This window comes from Panthera tigris, chromosome D4, assembly GCF_018350195.1.
Source record: "Panthera tigris isolate Pti1 chromosome D4, P.tigris_Pti1_mat1.1, whole genome shotgun sequence".
Taxonomy (NCBI): Eukaryota; Metazoa; Chordata; class Mammalia; order Carnivora; family Felidae; genus Panthera; species Panthera tigris.
In genome coordinates, this window is record NC_056672.1 from 55,220,669 (window position 1) to 55,247,371 (window position 26,703).

The 26,703-nt window shown below is 51.6% G+C and overlaps 2 protein-coding genes across 3 annotated transcripts in view; one reads left to right on the forward strand and one right to left on the reverse strand.

Annotated features, from left to right (window-relative positions):
- The window catches only part of LOC122233063, a 43,556-nt gene extending 19,659 nt beyond the window's left edge, over window positions 1-23,897 (forward strand). The window contains exons 6-8 of one of the 2 annotated variants that reach the window (XM_042964257.1): window positions 7,525-7,595; window positions 10,522-10,657; window positions 23,472-23,897. In XM_042964257.1, the coding sequence (XP_042820191.1) occupies window positions 7,525-7,595; window positions 10,522-10,657; window positions 23,472-23,600 (336 nt within the window). In that variant the 3' untranslated portion in view covers window positions 23,601-23,897. Of the gene's footprint in view, window positions 1-7,524; window positions 7,596-10,465; window positions 10,658-23,471 lie in introns of those variants that run through there. The other variant, XR_006210510.1, reaches the window with a different exon arrangement.
- AQP3 (aquaporin 3 (Gill blood group)) lies at window positions 12,473-18,494 on the reverse strand. Its single transcript, XM_007076570.2, has 6 exons — window positions 18,335-18,494; window positions 15,149-15,275; window positions 14,650-14,787; window positions 14,154-14,272; window positions 13,608-13,825; window positions 12,473-13,519 (listed from the first exon to the last, which is right to left on the reverse strand). The coding sequence occupies exons 1-6, from the start codon at window positions 18,440-18,442 to the stop codon at window positions 13,351-13,353; spliced, it is 879 nt and encodes a 292-aa protein (XP_007076632.2). The 5' UTR covers window positions 18,443-18,494; the 3' UTR covers window positions 12,473-13,350.
- Window positions 23,898-26,703: the final 2,806 nt, after the last annotated feature.

Consider the following 26,703-nt stretch of genomic DNA (forward strand, 5'->3'; position numbering starts at 1 on the left):
CAGTTTGCATTCCCACCAGCACTGCAAAAGAGAGCCTCTCTCTCCACATCCTCGCCAACATCTATTGTTACCTGAGTTGTTAATGTTAGCCATTCTGACAGGTGTGAGGTGATATCTCATTGTGGTTTTGATTTGTATTTCCCTGATGATAAGTGATGTTGAGCATTTTTTCATGTGTCAGTTGGCCATCTGGATGTCTTCTTTGGAGAAGTGCCTATTCATGTCTTTTGCCCATTTCTTCACTTGGATTACTTGGTTTTTGGGTGTTGAGTTTGATAAGTTCTTTATAGATTTTGGATACTAACTCTTTATCTGATATGTCGTTTGCAAATATCTTCTCCCATCCCGTCAGTTGCCTTTTAGTTTTGCTGATTGTTTCCTTCCCTGTGCAGAAGCTTTTTATTTTAATGATGTCCCAGTAGTTCATTTTTACTTTTGCTTCCCTTGCCTCCAAAGACATATTGAGTAAGAAGTTGCTGCGGCCAAGATCAAAGAGGTTTTTGCCTGCCTTCTTCTTGATGGCTTCCTGTCTTACATTGAGGTCTTTCATCCATTTTGATTTTATTTTTGTGTATGGTGTAAGAAAGTGGTCCAGGTTCATTCTTCTGCATGTCGCTGTCCAGTTTTCCCAGCACCACTTGCTGAACAGACTGTCTTTATTCCACTGGATATTCTTTCCTGCTTTGTCAAAGATTAGTTGGCCAAACGTTTGTGGGTCCATTTGTGGGTTCTCTATTCTGTTCCATTGATCTGAGTGTCTGTTTTTGTGCCAGTACCATACTGTCTTGATGATTACAGCTTTGTAATACAGCTTGAAGTCTGCAGCTTTATTTTAACCCTTTATATATTTATCTCTTAAAACCATCAGTTTTATGGTGTAAGGTGAGGATCTAATTTTTGCTTTCCAGAGATGAGAACGGATCTTCTTCAGGTATCCCTCTCACCCCCAATCCTAGCCCCCAGCTTCTTCTACTTCCCTCAGAGATAATAAAGATGAAATCAAGAGGTGACATTACAAGCTGTAATTCTCTTTGCCCTAATTACAAGAAAGTGTTTTTCCTTGTTCTATGAGTAACTGGCTTTCTCTTAAGTGTCCTCACTTTCTGATGAGTAATTGGAAATGTGCTTCTGTTCGTGAACTTTGTCAAAAGCACTTGTGCCAAATCAGCTAAAAAGCCCTTGCAATGCTCAAAAGTAAATAAAATAAAAAGGGATACCATAATATGACAAGGAATAACCAAGTTAATAGGTGTACAGCACTCACCACAGTGTCTGGCACTATTAAGTGCTCAATAAGTAGTATTTATTCACTTGACGTTCACTGAGCCCCTACAAGAAGCCAGGCACTGTGCCAGGCTCTGGAGACCTGGCAGTGGCCGAGATAAACACAGTTACTGCCTTCCCAGAGTGTCCTGTCTGGTGGGCAAGATGGTCTGAAACACATGACTATATGAATAAGTAGTGGATCATAAGTATTACATGTCAAAGTACTGGGGGCCGTGAAAGTGTATCATAAGGGAGAGGTAATAGTCTGAGGGGACATCAAAGAATTCTAAAAAGGGAAATGTTAGTCAATTTAATAAATGGAGATTTTAGATCCAGGCTGGATGGAAGCACTGCCCAAACGTCATAGGTGCAGGTAGAGAGGATTCAGGGCTTCCTGGCAAGGCCTCCACCCAGTACTCTTTCAAAAGCCTGGGAATAAGTGCCTAGCCCCAGAGTCCAGCTAACATAGGGGTGAAAGGAAGCAGAGTGCCAGGGCAGAGTGTGAAGGCAAGGAATGTGGCAACTCCAGGTAAGGAAGCCCAGTGGAGGCCAGAGGCTGGAAAGGCAGGGGTACAGGCTCTGAGGTGCACACATGTGGAGGACGTCTACACCACAGGGAAAAGCCCATTTGGAGACCTATATGAGTGGCTGGAGATAAGGAGGATGTTGATGATAGTGAGGGGGGAAGCAGAGATGGACAGTGCTGGTGAATCAACAGAGGGGATGGTGGAAGCTGATGACAGTCCAGAGGACTTAAAGATGATGGAGACTGGGACAGGGGGTGAGGGGTATGGTGACCAAGGTGATGAGGATGACAGGGACAGGTGGTGACATCAAGGTGGGAGTGGAACTAGCCAGTGACAGGGTTGGGGTAGAGGTAGTTGATAAAGAAGACAGGGCAGGCTCAGATAACGACAGCCTTGGGCATGGGGCTGGGACAGGGATGGTGGCATGCTGAGGAAGGTAACACAGTGATGGGAACTGGGTCAAGTGACACCATGGTTAAGAAAGGGCCAGTGGTTGTGATGCAGGGATGATGGTGAGGGTGACAAATGAGTGACAGGGTCGGAGATGAGTGGTGACCATGAATGTGACCCAGGGATGACAGGAAGTGTGAGTGGTGATGATGTCTGTGCTGGTGGCAAACTAGAGACACCCACTCCACCCCCTCCCCTGGGCCCATTTCAACACTAGAACTGTTTCCTAGGCCGCAGGTTCCATGACTCAGTACCACACATCAGCCAGCCCAGATAAGATCTCCAGGTGCAGCCACTGCCACGGGGGCTGGCTGAGTGCCCTTCCCGGCTGTGCCCAGACCCATCAGGGGACCAGGGTATGGAACGTTGGTGTTATCTCTGCCTCCTCCCTCCTGGGTTCACATCCACAGCAATATGAGGTCCACCAAGAACTCCTAACCTTTCTCTTCTTGAAGAATACAACTTTTGCCACAAGTGCCCTGGCCAGGGCTTTGTCTATTCCCCCAGCTTTGTCTATTCCACAACTGATCCCATTAGAAGTTTCTGGGTCCTCTAATGCTTTGTCATAACCATTCCCTGAAAAGAGAGAGAAAGGAAGGTGAGCTTCAAGGATGGGGAGGGAGTCTGAATAATTCCATCTATTCCTCCCACATATATCTATTGAGCCCCTCGCATACCAGGAGCTAGCTGTCACAGCCGGACCTGTGGTTCCCCCTCTCCCTGAAGCTCGGTCTGGGGGATAGACATGTAGATGGCAGTCATCCTCGAGAGAGTGCTATTCCCTTGAGATAGATTATTTTCAAAACCTGAGGAGAGTGGGTCCCATTAAAGAAATTCTCAGGACTTGTGATGGTGACCCTTCTGCCCTTTGCTCAGCTGAATACCTTAAACAAAACAAGACAAAACTTAGAGTATACCAAGGAGAGAATGTGAGTACGGAGATGAGAAGGGAAAGAAAATCAGTGATGTGGCTGGATGCCAGGTGCTAAATACGATGAAGTGCCAAGATAAAGGTGCCATTACAGAGGAGCCGAAATGATTTCCAAGAACAGGGATGTCTAATATTCAATTTGAGCATGTTGGGTTTGTGCAAAGTAAACTCTCTCCAACTCCCCAAGCCTTCACCACAATTTGTTACTGACATAAAGACCTGCCATGAAAAAGGGAATTCTCAGGGCACCTGGGTAGCTCAGTCAGTTGAGATCCTGACTTCGGCACAGGTCATGCTCTCACAGTTTGTGGGTTCGAACCCCATGTCGGGCTCTGTGCTGACAGCTCAAAACCTGGAGCCTGCTTGGATTCTGTGTCTCCCTCTCTCTCTCTCTGCCCCTCCCCTGCTCATGCTCTGTCTCTCTCTCTCTCAAAAATAAATAAACATTAAAATTTAAAAAAAAAAGAAAAAGGGAATTCTCAAAAAAAAAAAAAAGAAAAAGAAAAAGGGATTTCTCTCCCTTTCTTTTTCTTCCTTCTTCCTTCCTCCCGCCCTTCTCCCTTCCTTCTCTTCTTCCCTTCCTTCCTTCCTTCCTTCCTTCCTTCCTTCCTTCCTTCCGTCCTTCCTCTCTCTCTGTTTCTTTCTCTTTTCCTTCCTTCCTTTCTTTCTCCCTCTCTTACTCCCTTTCTTTTCCTTCCTCCCTTTCTTCCTTCTTTCCCTCCTTCCTTCCTCCTTCCCTCCCTTCCTTCCTCTCTTTCTTTCTTTCTTCCTTCCTTCCTTCCTTGCTTCCTTCCTTCCCTCCTCCCTTCCTTCCTTCTCTCTGTTTCCTTTTTTCTTTCCTTTCCTTTTCTCTCCCTCTCTCTTTCTTTTCTTTCTTTTCCTTCCTTCCTTCTTCCCTTCCTTCCTTCCTTCTTCCTTTCCTCCCTCCCTTCCATCATCTGAATCTAAGACTCTTTTAGGAACACCAGAAGAGAATTGCAGAATGCTAGAGCTGGAGAAGAAGTTAAGGATCAAATCATCTCATGCCAACACCCCTGTGATATTGAAGGAGAAACTGAGGCAGGGTGGTAATGGATCTTGCTCTGAATCTCAGAGCAACCTGGGGCTCTTGACACCCAGGCTTCCCACCACACTTCTCTGATCTGGTCGTGTGCATCTGGTCTCCATAGAACACAGGGTCTGGCCCTGGCTGGCTCCTCCCTGCGTCCCTAGCTTTGTGCTAGATGGGCTCAAAGAGGTCACTAAGCAAGAGCCCCAAACTTCGGTTTCTCAGATCCTCCCTAACCAGGATACTCTCTGATCAGGCCTCACCCACCTTCCCAGTCTCATCTGGTACTATAAGCTCCAGCCACACTGAATTCCTTCCAGCTTTTCTCAAACACTTGATCTCCTGCCACCAGGCCTTTGCACAAGCTGTTACCTCTACCTGGAGTACCCCACCTGGCTAACCCCTTCTCATCCTTCAGGTCTCACTATAGGGATACAGGGCTGAATTTATGGGCAGATGGCCTTAGGGGCTTTTTAAGGCTATATGGCACTACAGAGGCCCCATGCTTAATTTAATACTGTTGCTGTGTTGAAATTCTAAATAATTTTTTAATAAGAAGCCCTGCATTTTCATTTTTCACTAGGCCCCAACAAGTGATGTAGCCAGTCCTGTAAAGGTGTTTTGTTCTGGTAAAATGTCCCAATTCCAACTTTCCTTTGATTGATTGTATTTGTAGTCTCCTCCACTAATTAGGCTTCAAGTTCCATGATGACAGAAACCATTTGGTAGGTTCCAGCTCCCCCTTTCCTAACAGTCCTCAGTGTCTCTTTGGGAATCCATTTTATACAGATGGCCCTGATAGCTTCCTTGAGGCTAGAGACGAAACAGGTGACTTAGGCTAATCCAATCAGATCAGGCCATCCTCATGCCCCAGAGGTGGGCATGTGACCAACATGGTCCCATAAGAGGGCACCCTCTTTGTCGGGATTGCTGTCACAGAGACGCTCCCTCTTCTCTGCTGGACATCAACGAAAAGCATGGAAGTTGGAGCAACTGCCAGGGATCTTGGAACTACAAGAGGATTTAGGCTTAGGAGGAGGCTGACACTATGGAGGAAAGAGAGGAGAGACAGAAAGGACGTGGTGCTAGATTAAGCCTCATCTGAAGTTTTCCTCTGATTTTTCAGTTCTGTAAACCAATGCAGTACCATTGTTACCTAAGCCACTTTGAGTCAGAATTCCACTTTTTTGCATCTGGATGCTTCCTACCTGATACTATATGCATACATCTCACTCATTATAATATTCCTGGCACCTACCACACCCTGGCATAAAAAAGATCCTCAGTGATCATTTGATGAAAGAATAAACAAACAAATGAATGAAATAGACGCAAGTCCTCTGGCAGAGAGACCAGGGATAATACTTTACACGCGAGACTGTTCCAGGAGCCCTTTTGCGGAGTTTCTTCTACTGGTCGCCCTGATCCTGCATACCTCCAGAGACCTCTACGGGTTCCCCTCTTTCCTGGCTGGGCCCAAATCTCTAGGACAGCCCAGAGCTTAGTCACTTTCTGTTTATCCCCTGGCAGATGGGCATGCTGCGGTTTGTCTCTGCAGTTAGGTGTCTCTGGAGTTAGAAGCTAAGGGGTGAATGGCTTCACCAGTCACAGCATGTGACTCTTGATCTTGGGGTTGTGAGTTGAAGCCCCATGTTGGGCATAGAGCTTACTTAAAAAATAAATAAATAAAGTTTGTTAAAAAACAAAAAAAAAGGGAAGAAGTTGCACCCTGAGACTGGGAACCCAGGCCTGGATTGGCTGTTGCCTTATCCAGTAGATTTGCGCCATTCACTTGGATTTGAGTCATATTGCAATGTATTAGGAGCTAGCTTTTATAACTAGACTCAGCCTCCTGCTGCATAGAATGGCAGTGAGGATGAGGACCTATTGACTCCAAAGGGTGAGATAACTCTCACTGTCTGGTTGTCTGGGATTCTAAACTCCTGTGAGACAGACAAGCAGCTCTAGTGGTTGGAAATGGGGAGTTTTAGTCAATCCTGCTGTTCTCTTATTCAGTAAGTGTTTGTCAACAGCTCCTGGGTACCCGGCCCAGTCACTGGGACTCTCCATCACATTCTTTAAACTTCCTGCTTCCTGACCCCTTGCTCTGAAAATCTGGGTTGTGGCCTCAAAACCTAAAGGCTTCCCAACCCTACATCCGGGCCAATGACACATCCTGTGACCCCCATCTCTTCATCCCCTGTCTCTGCACTTCCCCCCTCCCCCCACTTCCAGCCTGTCAGGTATCAGTTTGCCTTTTGTTTCCCTCGCCCACAGATATGTGGCTTCTGGTAACCACTGAGTAGCAGTGTATTTGAGTATGAGTATTAGGTAAGTGTGTGTTCAAGAGTGAGTGCACCTGAAGGTGTCAACAAGTTCTTGAGCGTGCATGACTCTGAGAGTGTGTGTACGTGTAAGGACATGGAGTATAGACGTGTGTGTCCGTTTGATTATGGGCATACGTGAGTGCACATAAGTGTATCTAAGTGTGTTTGGGCATCTGAGTATGTGGGTGTAAATCAGTGTCAGAGTATGAGTGTACATGCATGGGTATAGATGGGTTGAGTGTGGAGTGTGTGCGTGGGGGGGCGGTCAGTGAGTGCATGAGAGTGTAAATTTGTTTGGGGGAGCGTAAACACATTCGCACCATCTTCACCTGTCACAGCAGACACACCTTCATGTGTATGTGGGCACATGTGTGCATCTAAGGAACAAAAGTGGCTCAAAGCTATACACCCTTTGTCGGATAAAGGGAAGACTTTGTCCACAGGCCAGGGTCACTCTCTCCTTTCCACCCCAGACATGGAACTAAGGATCTACTGGGAAAGAGCTCCCTGTAACCAGCAGACAGCCTCCCTGCTTAAGCCAGGCCACCTCCCCCCTCCCTCAGCCCATTTCCGGCCAGGCCCTGGCAATGACCCTGAGCAGAGAGGCAAAGGATGAGGGCAGTGAGCAGGACGTTCCAGGTGCCTCCTTGGCTTTGGGGGGCATCTCCGTGGAGACAAGAGGTGGACCATATCCAGATGATTATCAGAGCTCCCAGAGTTCTCTCTCCCCTCACCCAGCCTCTCCCAGGCACACCTTCTTGGCTCTGAGAGCAGTGAGGAAGCTGGCAAAGGCCCACCACTTGTCACAGAGGTTTCCAGAAAAAAACAGAGGCTGGAGGATAGCGGGAATACACCAGAATGACTTCTCAGAGCAAGAGATTGGAAAAGCTGGTCAAAGTGATTAAATCTGGTTTCAGGCTTTGTCCCCAGAGAGCTCTAGGGATGGGAAAAGTAACACTTACCTCTTCTCCACAGCACACGTTACCTCACTCTGAAATGAAAGCATGGCCAAGGTGGTCAAGGGAAGGGACCCTGAAAGGGATCAGGTGAGTCAGTTTTCAGCCTGCTCATAACCTCATCCCACTGGCAACCTTGGCTTTTCATAAGACCTCCCAATTTGTGTCCCCCCACCCCCATCGCCCACCTCTGGCCTCCTGTGCTTTGGCCATATGCAAGGATCTTTTCCCTATTCCCAAAGCTGCTGGAACTCCCAGGGTGCTGGTAAGAGCTGGAAAAGGCTTCCAGGGTCACGCTAATTGTCCTAGTCTGCCCCATTCTTGAAGAGCTGAAGCTAGATGGTAGTGAGACTTGAGGAAGAACTTTCTGATAAGGCAGTGAGACAAGAGTAGGAAACGCAAATTGGGATTTTTGCCTCTGCCTTCAACCTCTCTCCCCTCACCCCATACACACTACCCTCTCAACCCCTAATTCATCACTCTGACCATTCTCAAACCCTACCAGCTCCTTGAAATCCCACGAGATGGTGGAGTAGCCACTTCTTTCTTTCTCAGGAGCCTGAGTTTTCTGGAGAAGAGCCAGGGTGGGAAGGGGGCTCTGGCTTTCATCTCCCCTCACCCTAGTCTTCTCAGGGAAAGCTGGGTCCACGTGAGTCATAAGGACTGGGACTAGACTCCCAGGCTGACCAAGGCCCCACAGAAGCTGCAAACAGCCTGGAGCTGGAGGAGATGGCCTTGCAGAGTCATCCAAGCCTGGTTTGACTTCATATTTTCCCTCCCAATAGTACACAGGGAGCTCACAAGGGAGTATGGCAATAACAGTAATAATAACATTATTCTATATTTTGTATCATTTACTGCAGCATCTGGCACCATTCTGTATATCTGTTAACTCACTTAATCCTCACTTTGTGCAACCCAGTGAGGTACTGTTACTATGCCCATTTTACAGATGAAGAAACAAAAGAGCAGAAAGATGAAATCTGTCAGGGATCCAGCAGGAACAATATATCCTCAGAGGGCTTCACTAAAGTGGAGCTTGTGAAGGGACTACAGAGGCAGAGTCAGGGTCACAGGGACCAACAAGGGGTAGCCTGGGACTGACTAACAGCAGGCAGCAGAAGAGAGCAGTGTTACTGGGATGCAGTGAAAGCCCTGGGAAAGGCATGAGTACCCTGGCCTTCCACCCCACCCCATCCCTGCCCTCTGATTTCCTGCCTGTGCCTCCTGCTTGCCAAAGCCAAGGCAAGACAGGGGCAAGAGGGCTCAGGTGATGCAGCCCATAGATATTAGCCTCCTGAGGCACAGAGCAGGCCAGAGATTGGATCTGGAGGAAATGGAGACCTCCTCCATGTGCCTAAGGCCCCGTGTGGGAAGGGCTGGTTGTCTGGACCCAGAGCCTTGCTCCCTAAGATGTCGCAAAGTGCTATCTGGAAAGGGGTTGCGGGGAGCTAGGTTGGGGACAGGAGACTGGGTTGTAATGCAGACTGTGCTGCATTGTTCTGTGGTCCTGAGTGAGACTCTGAGTCTCAGCTTCCCCTTTACACAAAGAGAAGATAGGTGCCACTCTGGGAAAGCCAAGGTGCCCAGACCAGAAAGAGCTTCTGTTCCCACTGCCACTCTCTCCCTTATTCAAAGAAACCTGGCATCAAAGACAGAGGCCCCAGGCATGGAGATGCTGAGTCCCTGAGGAGGCCACCCCCACTTGCTGCCCACTTAGGACTCAGAGATATTTTGTGATGAGCCCCCTTCAGTCTCCTTGAGGGCCCCAGTGCCTTAGTCTCTTCTCCCTTTGCCAGTATTCCCTGGCCCACAACGCAGGAACCCATCTCAGGACAGGTTCCCTCCTCAGTGAGGAGGTGCAGGGCCCTGCCTAGGCCAGTATCTTCACAGACCCTTCCTGAGGAGATCAAGGGCATCTCTGGCCTCTGGGGTCTCTGTATGGGGTGGAGTAGTTCCTCCTCTCCCCTTCCCACCCCACCCAACTCTGCTCCACCCATGCTTCCCCAAGCCTAGGGGGAGCCCCACCCAGGTTTTCAGACAAACAAAATCAAGGGGAAAGAGTTAGCAAGAAGGAGGGAGCTCATTACCAGGAATTAAGGAGGAGGCATGCCCTGGGGTAAGACGAGCCAATTGGGCTAGCAGGAGAGTCACTCTTAGGTACAAGCAGAGATGGACTCTGAGGTATACCAGATGTACAGTTAGAAATACACAAAGAAAGATCCAGCCACAAAGAGTCAGGCAGTGACAGAAACACAGAAAGGGACAGAGACCTGGTTGGCCAGAGGCACAGACCCACAGAGACATAAGACATACTGAAAGAGAAAGACAGCCACTCCCAGGAACACTGAGAAATGCACACTTGCATGTGTGCACACACTCAGAGGCAAGCACACAAGGAAACAGGAACCAAGCTCAGGTTTCAGGGAGGCTAATTTCAATCCAAACAAGTCAAAACTTTGAAGAAACATGGGCTCCTCCAAAGTGAGCTGTGGAGCGGACTGGACTCAGGAAGGACAGAGCTGAGGTGTGGGATCTATCTACCTTCCCACATGGCACCTCCAAGCACACCCTGTAAAGTGGATTAAGATACTTCCCTAAAGGGAAAAAAAATAATTTAACTCAAAAATTAAAAAAAAAAAAAAAGATACCTAAAGAAGATGAAAACATTTCTTTTTAGAACTTGCTATCAGCCACAGCTACTAATGGGAGGCATAGCCTGGACATGAGTGGGGAGGTGGGAAGCTTCCCTCCAGCCCCTGGAGGGGTCACACGCTGCTGCTTGGTTCATGTCCCTACCAGACCCTGCCCTCATTCACTGCTCCTTGCCTGGCCAGGCCTGAACCTTTCTCAGGAAGTCTGACCCTCCATCCAACACGGTCCCTGGGCTGCCCACTTCTCTGCCCTCTACACCTGTACATGTAACCCTCTTGTGTTTCTCTTCTATCTCTCTCCAAAAGCCTCCTCAAGTCAGGTCACAGCAAGCCATCACCCTGACTCCTCCTCCCCCCTTCAGGAAATTCAGAATCCATGGAAGGAATCTGAGGCGGAAGAGAATGTGGAATTCAATGACTTTAAAAAAAAAACAGCCTTCAGCACCTCTCCACAACCACCATCCCCTCCTCTCCAGTTCTGCAGGAAAAAATCATAAGGTGACATTTATTGACTATTTACCATCTGCTGGTCACTATGCTAAGTCCTTTTCATGAATTATCTTCTACTACCTCTTCCTCTCAATATCTCCCAATTCACAAATGAGGAAACTGAGGTTCAGGGAAAGAAAAATGACCACCCCAAAGTCACACAGCTAGAAAGAGGCCAAGCTGGGCCTGGAATCCAGGCTTGACTTCTCTTTAACCACTGCACCAAAAGACCTCCCCCCAGCCCCTGGCTGACTGGTCAGGATCAGCTACAGAATTTGAGAGGAAGGGATGACAGAAGGCATTGGGCATGCTGGGGAGGACAGCAGGGTGGGGGCACCAGAGGTAGGACTGGTGTAGCTGGAATGAAACTCTGAAGTCACATTCCCCTCCCAAGTCTGGCTCTTCCTCCCCAGAGGGCCTGGGAAGGGGACACTCCCTCTGGCTCAGGTCCCTCCAACATTCCAGACACACCTCTTGGGAGCTGGGGACAAGGAGGGGTTGGAGACCTGAGATGGACCAGCCTTCTATCCCCACCTCCCCAGAGTCCTGGCTGTGTGACCCTGCATTTGCCACCCACCCTCTCTGGGCCATGGTCTCCTCAACTATGAAGTGGCTGGGGAGCACCAGCTCAATCTCTAAAGACCACATTTCTCCTGCCAGACCCAGGGATCCTCTGGCTGCCCTGGGGTTAACTCTGCAGGAGGGCTAGGCTTGGGGCCCGCCTTCCCTTTTATTCCCAGTGAAACTTGAGGAGGATCTGGTGAGGCAGGGAAGTAGAAGGTGAGAAGGGGCACATGATTTCTTGACAGAGCTTCCTGGGCTCAGGTGTGCCAAGTCCATTGCCTCCCTGGGCAGTCAGGACACCAGCATCGGTCCAACCCCAGGCTTACGTACAATGGAGGTGTCTCAGACTGAAGAAGTGAGAAGAGCGGAGGGAGACAGGGATGAATGCAGTCCTGAGTTCAGACAACTAACTGCAGAAGATGGTGGAAGGGTGGGGAAGAGCAGGGGTGACTTTCTAGAGAAGACACTTAGAGAAGACCAGGAGGATTTCAGTGAATGAGCACTTTGGAGCAAGGGTCCAAAGGTAGGAAGGCGCAGAAGTACACAAAGTAGTCTGGGGTGATGCAGCACTGTGAGGGGAGCATTATGAGGGCATAGGAAGGGACCGTGGGCCAGGTCCTGGGGAAGCTGAGTGCAGGAGGGAGGGTTTGGGATTGTGTCTGAATTATCGAGCAGAGCCTTGGAAAGAAGCCCTCTTTTAACAGTGGTGCCAGAAAGATCCCTGTGGTCCTGTATAGTCTGGCTGAGGCCAGCCTGGAGGCAGGGAGGCTGCTAAGGGGGCTGTGGCCAAGGTCTGGGTGGAGGTAACAGAGCCTAAACAGCTGAGAGCTATAGAGGACTATACAGGTGACTAGTCTGATTGGCCTCCTCCAGCAACAGGGAGCTCACTACTTCTTGAATAGCAATCCTCCCCTTTGGGCAGCTCTGCCTGGGAGAAAGTTCTTTCCTAGGCCAGGTTTAAGCCTGCCTTCCTGGGATGATGTGTGGGTGCAGGGATCAGGAAGAAGATGCCACTCATTGTGTAGGAAGATGGAAGCTTGGGAGAAAGTGTGGGGCCACTGAGTTCAAGCTGAGAAGCTTGGTGAAGAGGCTCACTCACCTGTCTGTGGGACTTACCCTTGCCCCTCAAGCAGGGCCCGAGTACTGCCCCTAGGGTGCCCTGGCCCGGCTGGGCACCCTGGGCATTTGTGGTTGGACACAATGAAGCTCCTTAGCTGGCCCCAGGACAACAGCAGAGAAAACAGAGAGAAATTTGCACAATTGGCAGTTTTAGGCACACATTTTATTGTTTTATATATATATATATATATAAAAGGCAAAAGAGTACATGTGTTGAGTGGAGAATTAAAGGGGTGAAGACCCTATTTTAAGTAGAGTCTCCCAACCCCCATCCTTAAAACTGTAACATCTACTATGTATATTTTTTAAAAAACCAAAAAACATGAAACTTATACCTGGACTTCACCCCACCACCACACATGCCTACATTATGACAGAAATACGTTCTCTGCTCCTACTTATGTACAGCCAGAGCTCCACACCTGGGCTGGGGTCTTCTCCTCCCGGTCCTACCTCCATATTCCCACCCTACCTCCCCCAAAGCCTGTAGAAACCCCCTGCTAGAAAAAGGGTGCACGCACGTGCACACACACACACACACACACACACACTCAGAAACACATATCTGGACCCTCCTCCACATGGAGCCCCCAAAACATGCAGACCCCTGGCACTTTCCTCACTCACAGAGGGGACATACCACAGATGGACCTTTCCCTAGGCTCCCCCCACAGCTAGAATTCTTTCCACTTGGTCCCTTGCCCTGATATCTAGGAAACCACACACACACACACACACACACACACACACATGCTCAAACACCAGCTGCCTATTCTCACTTTTGGGGAGACAAAGAGATATGTTGGCCCTACTCCCTGTCCCAAAACAGCCTAAAGACAGTGTCCTAAGGTCCTGTTTGGGCAGGGTCCAGTGGGGAATCCTGAAGAAGGCCGTCCCACTGCGGGGGGGAGTAGACGGAGTTTCTTAGTCCGGGACGGGTACCACCAAGGCTTCCAGGGAGCAGCCCCTGCACAGTCTGTGGCTGCTCAAGAGAGGGTGGGGAGGTGGCCCCTGCCCACTCAGATCTGCTCCTTGTGCTTCACGTGGGCCAGCTTCACATTCTCCTGCTCAGTGGAGGGTGCAGGCTGTTCCAGGTGGCAGCCGATCATGAGCTGATACACAAAGACTCCCGCAATGGAGCCCAGGAGAGGAGAGACGATGGGCACCCACCACCAGTGTCGGCCAGTCCTAGGGACAGACACATGTGGTCAGGGGAGGGTGGGGCAGCAAAGGGGAGGCGGGCTGGGACAGGCTGGGCAGAGGGGGCTGCACTCACGTGAAGACTTCAGAGCCCCAGCCAGCAATGGCGGTGAAAAGGCGAGGGCCGAAGTCCCGGGCGGGATTGACAGCATAGCCAGAGTTGAAACCCATGGAAGTGCCGATAACGAGAACCACCAGGCCCACGGTGAAGGCCTCCAGGCCACGGGGGACAGGATTGTTGTAGGGGTCAACAATGGCCAGCACACACACGATGAGGGATGCTGTGCCAATGAACTGGGGAATGGAGAGGACAGGATGAGGAGCTGCTCCTACCCTACCCTCTGGTCCCTCCTCTGTCCTTGGGCTCCTGGAGCCTTAACACTTCCCAAGTTCACTTCTCTCCAGCAGTGGTGCTGGCCCCTGGGGAACTAGCTGAAAATGAAGATTCCTAGGAATCTGCATGTTTTATAAGTACCTGCCACTATGATTCTGGTGTCAGTGTCCCCACACATTGAGACAACCCTGCTATAAACAAGGAGTCCTGTCCCCCAGCCCCCCATGAGATGCTCAGAGCAGCTTGGTCCTCCTCTCTGTGTTCCCCTAATGAGTCCCCAGCCCATACCTGGTCGAAGAATCCATTGACCATGTCCAAGTGTCCAGAGGGGTAGGTAGCAAAGATGCCAGCTGTGCCATTGGGGCCCGAGACTACAAGCTCATTCTTGGCGAAGTCCCAGATTGCATCTGGTGAAAGATTAGGCCCAGAGTGGGTGAGGGCAGAGGCTTACCCGGCTCTCCTGTCTCAGGTCGGGCCCACCCTTCTGGGGGATCGAAGGTGAGCAGCACATCACTGCTGTATTACTCAGGAGTCTATGGAAGGGTGGCAGGGGCGGGGGAGGGGGGTGGGCAGCGAGGATGGTGGATGGCCTGAGACTCTGTTGCCCAACTTGTTTCTTTCTTTCACCTTGTGCCCCCAACCTTGGTCCTGTGCAGTGAATGAGTGAGTCATAAGCTCGGGGCCTGGGCAGGCCCCAGCTGTCTGTCATCAAAAGGCCTGGTGCCAGGAGGTCCCAGGCAGAGAAAGGGAGGTAGTGGAGGATGGCAGGGTGGGGAATGCTCACCATAATACAGTCCAAAAACAATTCCAGCACCCAAGAAGGCTCCCAGTGTCTGAGCCAAGGCATAGATGGGCAGCTTGATCCAGGGCTCACGTGCCAAGAAACACATGGCAAAGGTCACAGCAGGGTTCAGGTGGGCCCCTGGGAAGAGAGGAGATGGGACCTATTAGTCACTGTAACCTCCCACAGTTGGGGATCCCAGGATCTCTAACCTCCATATTCCCCTTGTTTGGCCTTAGGGGGCAGGGGTGCAGAGAAGGGTTTCTTGTACCGGATGGTGAGTTGGACTATGTAACAGGCCAACACTGATAATCTGATTCCAAAGTGAGGGTCAGAGGTTCAAAGTGTCAAGTTCCTTCTCCACTCTCCACTTCAAAGGGCTCAAAGCTGAGGCCACGGCTATTCCCTGCCCTTGAGAATGGCCCCCACCACCTCATTCCCCAGTTGGGCACCCTGGGGAATGCCCTTGAAGGTGATGACTGAAGGTGGAGCAAGGCCTTACCAGAGACCTGGCCAGCAACAAGGATGCCCAGGGTGACAGCGAAGCCAAAGGCTAGGTTGATGGTGAGGAAACCACCGTGGGTGCCCCGGCTGAGCACCACCTGGGCCACGGAGCCACAGCCAAACATCTGTATCAGGAAATAGAACCAGGCAGGGAGAGTGAGGCCAGGCAACTCTCACTCCAGAAGGAAGGAGTAAATCCAGCAACCTCCACCTGCAGTCGTCAGAACAGGAAGCCATTCCTGGGGGGATCAAACCCAACCCCCTCCTGCTGCCACTGCACCCTGAAGAAGAAGCAGACACACCCACAATGCCCAAACTCTAACAGGGCCCTATGGAAGGGACTGGAAGCAGAGTCAATGACAGGGAGCCCAGAAGATGGCTGGACCATCTTCTCTGATTTTTCTGGAGTCTCAGTAGGAGTGAGGTGTAAGGGAACAGCTTTTACCTTAGCATAGTTTGTCCTCCAGCCCTTCAGGTCTGGCCCACAAAGTGGGAAGGCTCTCACTCATCCTCCCACCACCCCCACCCCCACACTTGCCTCCTTCCTTGCCCCAGAGAAGAGCTGGATGGGAGTTGGGCAGGGGGCGGGCAGTGCCCACACAGAAATAGGGAGGAGGCCAGAAGTTAGGCTGAGTCTGCTTCTGAATCTGGAATGTCAGAGCCCCTGCCCCTGCCCCTGTTTCTGTCCCAGAGTCTCCTCTCCCCACCTTCTCTGACCTGACCTCAGGAATCCAAGTTCCCTACATGGATGTGGAGGTCCTAAAGACAAAGGTCTGAGTGGCCCCTCTCTCCAGCCCCGACCCAGGACTCAGAGCAGTGCAAGTGGAGAGACTGGCTCTAAGCTTTCTGACAGGGATGGAGGAATTCAAGAGGACTAAGGTCCCTGATGTCCTGCAAATACAGAACATCCTATTCCTCTTGTTCAAATGTAAAAATGTTTCTGTGCCAGCTATAAAGAACTATCACCCTGAGCTCCCATAGTGTCCCCCAAAGCTGCTCAGGCCCTGCCCTGGGTCTCCTTTTCTACCTCCCCATAACTAAAAGTTTTATGTCTACCCAGGGGGCAGTTTCCAAGACTTGTGCTAAGAGCCCTTGTCCATTCTGACAGGTCAGCATCCTGTTGTACTGGGTTGTTAAGCATTTTGATTATCATCCCTCAGAAAGACCAAGAGATAGTGAGGAAGCCAGCGGCAGTGATGCGGGGCAAAGGTGTGTAGGCAGGTGAGAGCAAAGATCAGAGATTGTGAGTATGGGGGGGGGGGGCAGGGGGGGCGGGGAGGGAAGCACATAGGGGTCTGGGGCACGCTGCCCTGCCTGGCAGGCCCTGGCCTCAGCTCCTTTCCTGCCTGAGGCCCAAACCTGGCTTCATCCCAGGAGACCTTGGAGGGAAAAGCTGTCAGAGCCAGTTCCACCACCTTGGGGCTAATCTTCCTCTTCCTCCCCCTCCTTCTCCCTCACTCCCCACCTCACTTTGTACCCCAGAGAAAGGGGCTCCCCTCACTCAAAGGCCAGCCCTGATCCTGCCACTGCAGGCTCTAGGTCCCCAACTCACAGGGGTATGTAGGCAAGCCCTTCTCCACCACTCACCGATCTCCCGGGCCTAGCCCTCCTCCTCAGGCAGCCATTGAGGTTCTGCTTTTTCACTGACACCAGATGCCTTACACTCACCTGAGCCTGAAAGCCTTCACAAAAGTAACGCCCTCTTTTTGTGGTTGGGGATAAACCAAATGATCCTGGGGCTCAGTGCAAGGTCTGACTGCTCCTTTGTGGCAGAGGCAAACTGAGATGTGGGAGGTGATGGAGAGGCCCCTCTGTGAATGTAGGAGACAACCTCCCCTGTGCTGGCATCTCTCGAACAGGGGGCTGGACCATAAATCAGATAAGCAGTGAGGGACACTAGGCTCTGGGGTAAGAGGGTGAAAAACACCTGCCCCTCCTCCCTTCTTGGCACAGGGAGACAAGGGATGGAGATGACGGGTAGGGCCACTAGTCTTGTGAGGGGCTGTGGATAAAGTGCCCCATCTGGCTCCTCCCTTGCTATTCCTGGAAGCCAGAGGTGAGTCTAAGAAGTTTTCTCCCCATGGCACCCATTCTACCACCATCACCCATTTAAGGTGGGCCACCCCAGCCCTACTTGCCTCTAGTTAAGCTTCCTAGTCTACAGGGGGCTGGCTGGTGTGCATCACCTACAGTGGGGGCTGGGGCAGGAACGGAAGAACCTATCGACTGCAATGAAGCAACTGAACCCAGAAGTAACCCAGGAGAAAACAGGTGTAACCACGTGAAGGGCTGAAAATCAGAGAGTAGCTGGGACAGGAAATGGAGACCTTGAGTGGTGTGTGCCTGTCAGACCCAAGAAATGCAAACAAAGTCACCCAGGAGCAAGCTAGGGACGAAACTGGTGTAACCAAGGAGTAAACTGACCGAGGAGTAACCAAGGCAGGGGAAGTGGCCTACCCAGAGAACCCACAAACTAACTCAGAGGCTGTTAGAGGCTGGGGAGTAACTCGGTGTTTTGGCACAGAAGATGACAGCATATGTCTGGGTGACCGACAGAGTCTGGGAGCCACTCAGCACAAGGGGAGCAACTTTAGCGACATCCTGTCCTCTGTGCCCAGGGCCCAGCTGCCTTCCACAGCCTCGTATCTTCAGGATCCTTCTTTCTTCCAATTCTGCTGTTTGCACCCTGTGTGCCTTCCGCCCTCTGCCCCCACCCGTGGAAAACTGTCCTTGCATCGGGGAACTTTTGGACTTTCTGAAGCTTAATTATTCATTAGGGGCCAGATATCCAGGACCCAAATAATCTAATAAGGGTCCATTTGCCAATGCCTCCACTGCCTCCCAGAGCTGGGACTCTGGGAACTGGGGAAAGTGAGAGCCAGAAGACGCTGGAGGTCTCAGACTGCAGGGGTGACTGCTGCCCCCAGTCTGTGGGTTGGGGCACTGGTGAGAGGGTAAAGGCTCAGAGCCGTCAGTGGGAGTAACAGGTGGCACTCTGGCAGGTCAGAGCTGTCACAGACGGGGTTAGAGCTGTGGGGGAAGAGCACTCAGGAAGGGGTCAAGGTGGGGAGCAGAGCTGGGAGAGGGGTGGGGCTGTCTCGAAAAGCAGCCCCTCCCGTGAACAGAGGGGTCAGGGAGCGTGGGGGCTGGAGAGAGAAGGGCTTCTCCGGGCCCCTCCACTCACCACGAGGATGAGGGTCCCCAGGCACTCAGCCAGAGCCTGGCGAAGCAGCCGGTAGCGGATGTGGAGCATCTCCCCGCAGCGGGACACCAGCTCCTTCTGTCGACCCATGGCGGGAGTGGCGGCGGTGCGGGCGGCAGCAGTGAGCGCGGCGGGAGGACGGCCAGGCGGTGGCTGTGGCCCCGAGCGCCGGGTGGCGCCCTTTATAGGAGCCGGAGGCCCTCGCCCCGCCCTCCCGGCAGCCCCTCCCGGCGGCCCCTCCCGCTGAGCCCTGAGACCGCCCGAGGTGTGGGCGGCCGCCCCCAGCGGCTTGCCTGGGGAGCCTGGTGAGGACGCGGGGCTGCGGGAAGTTGGGGAGGAAGGTGGGGGGCGGGGAGGAGCTTTAGGTGTGGGGTTCGCGTGGAGAGGGCACTTAGGGGAGGAGGTGTGTTACGGGCTGAGAGGGGATTGCGGGGTTCTGAGAGCCAAAGGTCGGGTACAGGCATGTGTGGGACATGGCTGGGGAGGATGAAGCTGCCAATGGAGACCTCCGTGCCCCACTCACAGTGAGCCCTGCTCACCCCCACGTGATGGTGGGGGTGAGAGAGACTTGTCAGAAAGGAAGGGAACTGGCCCCATCCAGCTCTACAGTATGGCTGGACCCATTATGTCCTCAGAGAGGGGGCTGGAGGGAGGAGGCTGTGGGCCCCAAGGGAGAAGAGACCTTCCCATAGTCCAGACCTGCATGGACTCACAGAACACAGGCGGAGTTCCAGCCAGAGTTCATGGGCCTGTTGTTCCTTGTGCTGAATATGTATCCCATGTTGCATGTCCTGATCGGCTCTGTCCATGGCTATGTCCACACATGACATCTGTCCTGTGTACCAGATTGCACCTTTTGGACATTTCTCATGGCTGTGTACATGTCTGTTGAACCTGGCTAGGTTAACTGAATTTGCCACACGTGTATCTGCGCGTGTTTTGCACGTGGCTCCAGAGGGTGAGCTGCAGTTGTCCTGACATGCCACATGCCACATGCTTGCCAGCAGGGTGAGTCCTACCTAGTTGTTTTTAACTCTCTCTTCTCCCACTCTGGCTGATCCCAGCCAGGGGAGAGTCTGACCCTTTAAGAGGTTAAGCTGGCTAAACTGTGAGAGTTGTCAGCCCCATCTGAGGTGGGACATGGGGCAACTTTGCTCCTCATATTGCATTAATTTTTTTAATTTTTATTTTATTTTATTATTTTATTTTATAAATAAAATCCCAAGCAGGCTCTGTAGTACTGTCAGCACATGGAGCCTGAAGCGGGGCTCAATCCCACCAACCTTGAGACCATGACCTGAGCCAAAATCAAGAGTCGGACGCTTAACTGACTGAGCCCTCCAGGCGCCCCAAAAAAATTCTTTAAAAAAATTAATAATTGGGAAACTGAGGAGTGGTAGCCTGGACCCTACCTCCACAGGACTGGGAGCAAATATGACTGCACTCCAGTTGCTATGGCAGCATTGCCTGGGGAGACCACATTTTCCAGAGGCACTTAATCCAGGTGGTCTAAGGGCCTTGGGGACTTATCCCTTGAGGAATGGCTGTCAGGAATAAGGGCTCCATTGCCCAAAGGCTCTTAGGCCCAAAGAGATGGGATTTAGCAACACACATTGGCTAAATTTACACACTCTTGCACATGCACACACACACTCTGAGACTGGCAGCCATGCTCCCCTATAAACCCTCAGCTCTGTTCACATGCTCATGGGTTCCCCTCACATGGGAAACTAGCCATGGGCTCAAACATGTATGTAACCCACATGTGAGGTCTCCCATCGCCCTTGGCCCAGGAAGGAGCACCGCACTCCTCCAGCCTCAACAGGTTGGGAGGCACCATGGTGAATCAGGAGGCCATCACCAAGTGCCTACCCATGGCACCACTGCCAGTCTGTGACTCAAGACAGAACACTAGACTCCTGGTGCCAGAGCCCAGACTGTGGAAATGGGGAAACTCCCTTAACCATGCTACTTTTTCTTCTCCCTGCCACATGGTGTGCTTCTCAGCCTCTCAGTGCCTCAGATGGGGCTCCAAAGGCAGCACTGGACAGGAATTGGCAAGGAGCTCTCCTCAACACTGAAAGAACGTAGGAACCCCAGCCCATAGCACCTTGTCCTCACTGTGCCCCATCCTGGGGCTGCCAGAAGGACAAGCCTGGCCTGGAAACCAGAGCACAGGAGAAAAACAGGGGAACTCTACCACCAGCAGGCATATATGCAAGGCCCTTAGACACACATGCATTTGCACTCAGCTTACATAGGTGTTCACATGTGCTGCACCATATGCTCCTACAAAACTCATTCATATCTATAATTAATGTGTGGACATACATGGTCATACATGTACCTACACATGCACAATGAGATGAATTCGGGTTGAAGCAGAGAAGGTACGATACGGGTAGAGCTTCATGTTTCTTAGTGGGCGTGAAAGAGGGGGAAGGATACAGTGCCTTCCAAGGGTCCTTTATTCCTGCCAGCCCTCATTTGGGAGTAAAAGGGGTCTGGACCTGGGGAGTTAGTGCAGAATTGCCAGGCTGGCCTGAGTTGGGGGGGCAGAAGCAGGACCTCACTGTCTCTTCTCATTGTAGTCAATGTCAACGGCGCCCCTGGAGCCAGAGACAGAAAGAAGTATGGCTTCAGAGAGAAGTGATAGCATTGGTAAGGCCAACTCTGAGTCACAGAGCTTACCTATAGCCCTCTGGGCTCCCTCCTGTGCTTTGGGAAGGAAAACTAGGGCCAAGTGCAAGTGCAAGCTAGAAGCCAGCCCACCTGGGAGCTCTGGGAGGATGCAGATGAGGAGGCACCACCTCCTCCCAGGGCATCTTGAGCAAGGTCTGTCTCACCTGGGCGGAGGGCTGAACCCAGGAAGGGGCCTTGACAGCCCATCCACCCGTGGGAGGCTGTGATTCCTTGAGGTCAGAGCTGGGGGAGTGGGTTCCCAGACAAGGGAAGGGCTAAAGATGCAAGTCCCAGCCTGCTGGACCAGAGGGGCTGGCTGGGGCCCTGTAAGAGGAGGTGGTGGCACACCCTTCATTTTCTGCCCCCCAAACTCTTTTTGTTTGAATAGGAGCAGCGTGAACCATCAGAAGACACATGGGCCTTGCTGTTAGCAAGTGGGGTGGAAAAAAGTGTAGACATTAGAAAACAAATCATGCTATAGTCTCCCCAGCCTCTTCAAACCCTCTAAATCTCTTCCAGAGCTTTGGAACAGGGTGGGGGAGGGGCAGGCCAAAGCAGACATACAGACATTTTCAAGTTTAGAGATCACTTCCTCCCATTTGCAAAACAACTCCCCAAAGTGGGTGTATTTTTCCCCTTTCACTGATGACAAAACTGAGGTTTAGAAAGAAGTCACCTGCTGAGGTCTCAGCCACTAAGCATTGAGCTGGGATTCAAACCTCATGAGGATAAGGAGGTGAAGTGAAGAAGAGGGGCGGAGAGGCCAGGGAACCTCAGGTCCAAGGCACAGGAGGAGCAGGGATCCAGGACACAGGAATCCACTGAGTCTCTCCATACCACCTGAGCCCCTTTTCTAGAATGCACCCCGCTCTTAGGCCAATGCTGGACACTATTCCTGCTCCTAGGCCTCAGGAGTTGGGGGCTGGCTCCGGACTGGAATTGGGAGTGGAGAGTGGAGATGAATCATCCTATTATGAGCGTCCCCAGACTGGGGGGCGGGCAAGCATCTCCTCCTACTCCTCCAACAGTCACCCCCTGTCTCCAGACAAGATGGCAGAGAGCCCATGAACACATACTACCCCCTTGGGCACTTCCAGCCACATGTCCAGCTCTGAGAAAATCTACCTTTAGACCCATATCCTGGGGACTTTGGATTCACCTTCTGGTGTCTCTGAGCTGCCCTCGGCACCCTTTGAGGACAGCAGAGAGTTGCAGAAGAGGCAGAGAGATGCGGCAGAGGCCTAGACTCCTTGCTGAGGAAGGACCCAGAGTTACAGGGGCCAGGCCAACAGGTCAGAGGCTTCTTGCCGATCAGAATCTCAGCTCCAAGTCTGGCTTGGCCACTGAACAGTCAGGTGACCTAGCCAGCTCTCTTCTCTCAGCCCTCAAGTCTTAGTTTCTTCATCAGTCACCTGGAAGTTTCAGATGGAGTCGTCCCACCCCCCAACCCAGGGCCTCTGTAAGAATCAAGCAAGATTGTGGGTGTTTCAGGCTTTAAAAACTTTATCACACAGTCAACATAGAAAGCAAGACTCATTCTAGAAGCTGCCTCCTTAATCAGAGCCACATTTCCTCATATGTGAATATCCACGTACATCCACATGAGTTCTTGGCTCTGTGTTTGCATGTATCCATGGAGGTCTGTGTGTACAGGGGGACAACCATGGGGTTCATGCATGCATGTGTGTATCCATCAGTGCCTGTGTATGCATTTGTGTGTCCAAGGGGCTCTGTGTGCATATCTGTGTGTGTCCCTGTCTGGGCCTGGCTGTGGGTCTGGGTCCAGAGTTTACAAAAGCCAGAGATAGAGAATGGGGATCTGTTGAGGAGTCTGGGGACTAACTGGCCGGACAGTTGGCCCTGCCCCAGGCTGGCCTAGAGGGAGAGGAGTTAGTGACATGGAGCTGACACAGACCAGGTTATCACTACAAACAGGCCTAGGGTGTCTGGAGAGCTCTGGTTCACACCTCAGGATCAGATCCCTGGAGCCCCTGGCCTTTATGTTTTCCTCTCTCTCTCTTCACTAGCAGGAAAGCTTCTGGAACCAGGATGGTTGCCTCAGAATGAGGGGTCAGAACCAGAGATTGAGGAAGAAGAAAAACTCATGGCCTTCCTGGGGGGCCTGAATTAGGGCCTGGCGTTTGCCTGGCCACTGCAACCAGGAAAGGAGCATAGAGCATTTGGGGGACTGAGGCAACCAGAGAGCTTCCTGGAGGAGGAAACATTTGGCTGGGGATTTTGTATAGGGTCTTCCGGGTGAAAGCCTGCCAGGCCAGGCCAAGGTAGGTATGGCTGTTTGCCTGATACAAGATGAGAGCACCTGTAGTGAAGCCAGGGCGGGACACTGGTAGCACAGAAGGGCCTTGGGTTCTATACTAAGGGCCTGAACCTTATCGAGGGGCTGGAGACATTCAAGCTGTGCTTCTTTAATCCCCAGGACTCTGAGGAAGCTCTCACAGGGACTGTGGCAGCTGGAAGCCGGGAGAGGGAAGGCAAGGAGGCAGAGCCCTGGTCCCACCTCCCGTTTCAACCACAGTATTTTAACCATATTACATCAGGGTTCTAAACAAGATTACAATTGACAAATGTTCCACTGCTAAGAACAGAAACTAATGGGAGACCTGAGGGTTTTAAACAGGGAAGTGGTGTGGTCTCCATTTGCCAGTTAATGGAAGGCGCTGGAAGGATCCCTCCAGTTGCTATGTGGAGGATGTGTTGGAGGGGAAAGGCTGAGACCAGGAGGTCTGGAAGGAAGCCACAGAGGAGGCAAAGAGGCCAGATGCAATGGGTACAGGGAGTGAGGAGAGTTTGAATTGGGGATTTAGGAGGCAGAGTGATCAGGGCAGGTCGTCAAGAAGCTGAAATTGGAGGCGAGCCCAACTGGGTAGACAGGAACTTGAACCTGAGATGGAGCCCAGGACAACTGTTCTCTGAGAGGCCTGTGGTCTGAAGGGGGTGGGATGGGGGACCGCAGGGGGAAGGAGGCTCTGCACCTGGTGTTCCAGAAAGGCCATGGGCATGTGTGAGCCCCAGAATTCTCTCCCCTCATCCCAGCCCAGTCTGTGCTAATTACAGAGCAGCCACCGGCTGCCTGCCCCCGGGGGAGAGGTGTCACAAGGAGAAAGATCTAGGGGAGAGGACAGGCTACAGCAGGAAGTTCTGCAGTCAGACTTCAGGTATGACTTCCTGAGGATCTCTAGACCTGGGATAGGTGGGAACTGGGCTCCAGGGAGACCCCACTGATTGGGATGGAGGTGGGGATGTTGTGGGGGCAGATTAGAGAAAGGTCAAGATGCCATATCTATCATTTTTATTCTTCAAGTTGAAATATATTTGACATAAAACATTGTGTAATTTCATTATTTATATATTATGATTGCCGTTGTAGCAATAATTAGACCTCCATCACATTACATAATTGTCCTTTTTTTTAGTGGTTGGAATAATTAAGTTCTAGTCTCTCAGAAAGTTTGTTGATTATAATACAGTATTGTTGCCTATATTCACTATACTGGGCATTAGATCCCTAGGGCTTATCTACTACTCACTGTAAATTCATACCTTCAAACATCTGTCCTGCCTCCCCTTCCCCACATATATCTATCTTTTTCATCCAAATCCCTGATGGTCAAGTGGAACAGGGGACTGGATCTCAGGGCCTCCTTATTCCTTAGGTCAGGGCCCAATCTGGGCCTTGTCAGTCTTTGGAAGACCCCAGCCCTATCCTGTGGAGGTTCTGGAACAGTAGGGGAGAGCTGGGTCCTGCTTTTGAAGATGTCCCAGTCAGGGGGACAGAGATTTCAGGCTTGAGGTAAGGTGGACCAGAGTGTACACACTCTCAACCCTCCCCTATCCTTGACTCTGCTCCTTTATGTCTTGCTGATAACAGCTTTATTCAGCTGCCCTGGGTGGAGGGAGAAGAGCAGGGCTGGCAGGTGGCCCAGGACAGAGGAGGGGGGCAGGCTTTGCACTCCTCTCTGCCCCATTGCACAGATCTAGAGTTCAGCTCTCCGTTCCTTTATTCCTCTTCACCCCAGCCCTTGGCTGCAGGAGAGCCCAGGCTTGGCAGCGGGGTCTGGAGACAGGATTCTCTGGATCTCCACACCCCCTGTGTGACCCTGGACAAGTTCCTACACCTCTCTAGGCCTCACGCAAACCAGAAAAATTATCCTCTCCATCCTGCTTTCAGAAGTTGAACTGTGAAAGGGAAATGAGTCTCTCTCTGGGTTTGGAACACCCTGGTCCCCATTAGTGCCCTGGGCAGTCTAAGAGTCCTGTTGCTCCCCACACACACCCTCCCCCCCTCCCCCCACTCTGCAGCAGAGGGATGGGCAGGCAGGCTGACCTATTCTTGAGTAGGGTAGGGGTGACTCACGTGCCCCAGGCTTCCCCTCCCCTTAATCGCTCACCTGGATTAATCTATGACTCACAAAGCAAGTACCGGATGTTGGAGGGGTTGTATGTATGTTTGTTTATTGGGGTGGGGGCACTTGGACGAGTCCAAATCCGAGCAGCCCTCAGGACTTCTTTGAACGTAACCTGCTGCAAGGACCCCTAGGCTTTGGGATCTTGCTCTTTTTCTCCAAAGTCATGTGCTGGGCAGAGGAAAATAGGGTCTTCAGCTGAATGGATTCCAGTTTAGAGGAGATGGTGATACCACAGTCAGAAGAGAGGACACTTTGAGAATTCACTAAATGTAACCACACAGCGAGGCTTAGAAGGTCTGACAGAACTGGGGAAACCAAAGCCCCGAGAAGAAGGCTTTGTTTAAAGCCACAGAAACAATCCAGAGTTTTTGCCTCTGCTTTTTTTTTTTTTAATATTTATTTTTGAGAAAGAGAAACAAAGACAGTGCAAGCCAGGGAGGGGCAGAGAGAGAGGGAGACACAGAATCCGAAGCAGGCTCCAGGCTCCAGGCTCCGAGCTGTCAGCACAGAGCCTGATGCAGGACTCGAAGTCACAAACCGTGAGATCATGACCCGAGCTGAAGCCAGACGCTTAACTGCTTAGACTGAGCCACTCAGGCACCCCCCACTCCCCCAGAATTTTTGCCTCTTTATCTGAGAGCTTTCTCTCCTGACCTACTCTTCAAAAAAAGAGAGTTCCCCTTTTACAGTAACTCTGAGCTGGAGACAAAACCTGCACACAGACTAGTGCATACAGACATGTCCATGCCCCCCAACACACAGAGCAGACAAATCACTCCATACATCAGACTCCTACCCCATCATGTCCACCTGCAGACGTAAATGCAGAACCCCCCAGAGGCAGACACACCCACGGGGATGTATAACCTACATCCTGCCCAGCCTTGCTCACACAGGAGTTCCTAGTCTTCTCTCCTTCCCTTCCAATGAAGTTCCAGCTCCTCATGCCACCATGGTCATCTTAGACCACACCAGCCTCTTCACCCACTTCCTAGAGATTGGAGGAAACAGGTTGGAGCTACAGTGTGATGGACTGTGAGGTTGGAGCTACAGAGTGATGGAGCCTGGGCTGCCTGCTTTCTCCACAGTGCTGAGCAGGGAGTGCAGAAAGGTGGTACAGCTCCTTGGGTTGAGTTATCTGCCATCTTCCCTTGCCTCATTGTGCCCCTGACAAAGCCATTACCATGCCCATTTTACAGGTGGTGAAGCTGAGCCCCTCAAGGGAAGTGATTTGCCCAAGGA

Bases quoted from the DNA above. Each gene is read 5' to 3' on its own strand.
- AQP3 (XM_007076570.2), bottom strand. From the start codon at position 18,442: ATGGGTCGACAGAAGGAGCTGGTGTCCCGCTGCGGGGAGATGCTCCAC. The intron at 14,273-14,649 runs GTGAGCATTCCC...ATCTTTCACCAG, and splicing joins TGTTTTTGGACTGTATTATG to ATGCAATCTGGGACTTCGCC. The intron at 13,826-14,153 runs GTATGGGCTGGG...TCCATTCCCCAG, and splicing joins TCAATGGATTCTTCGACCAG to TTCATTGGCACAGCATCCCT.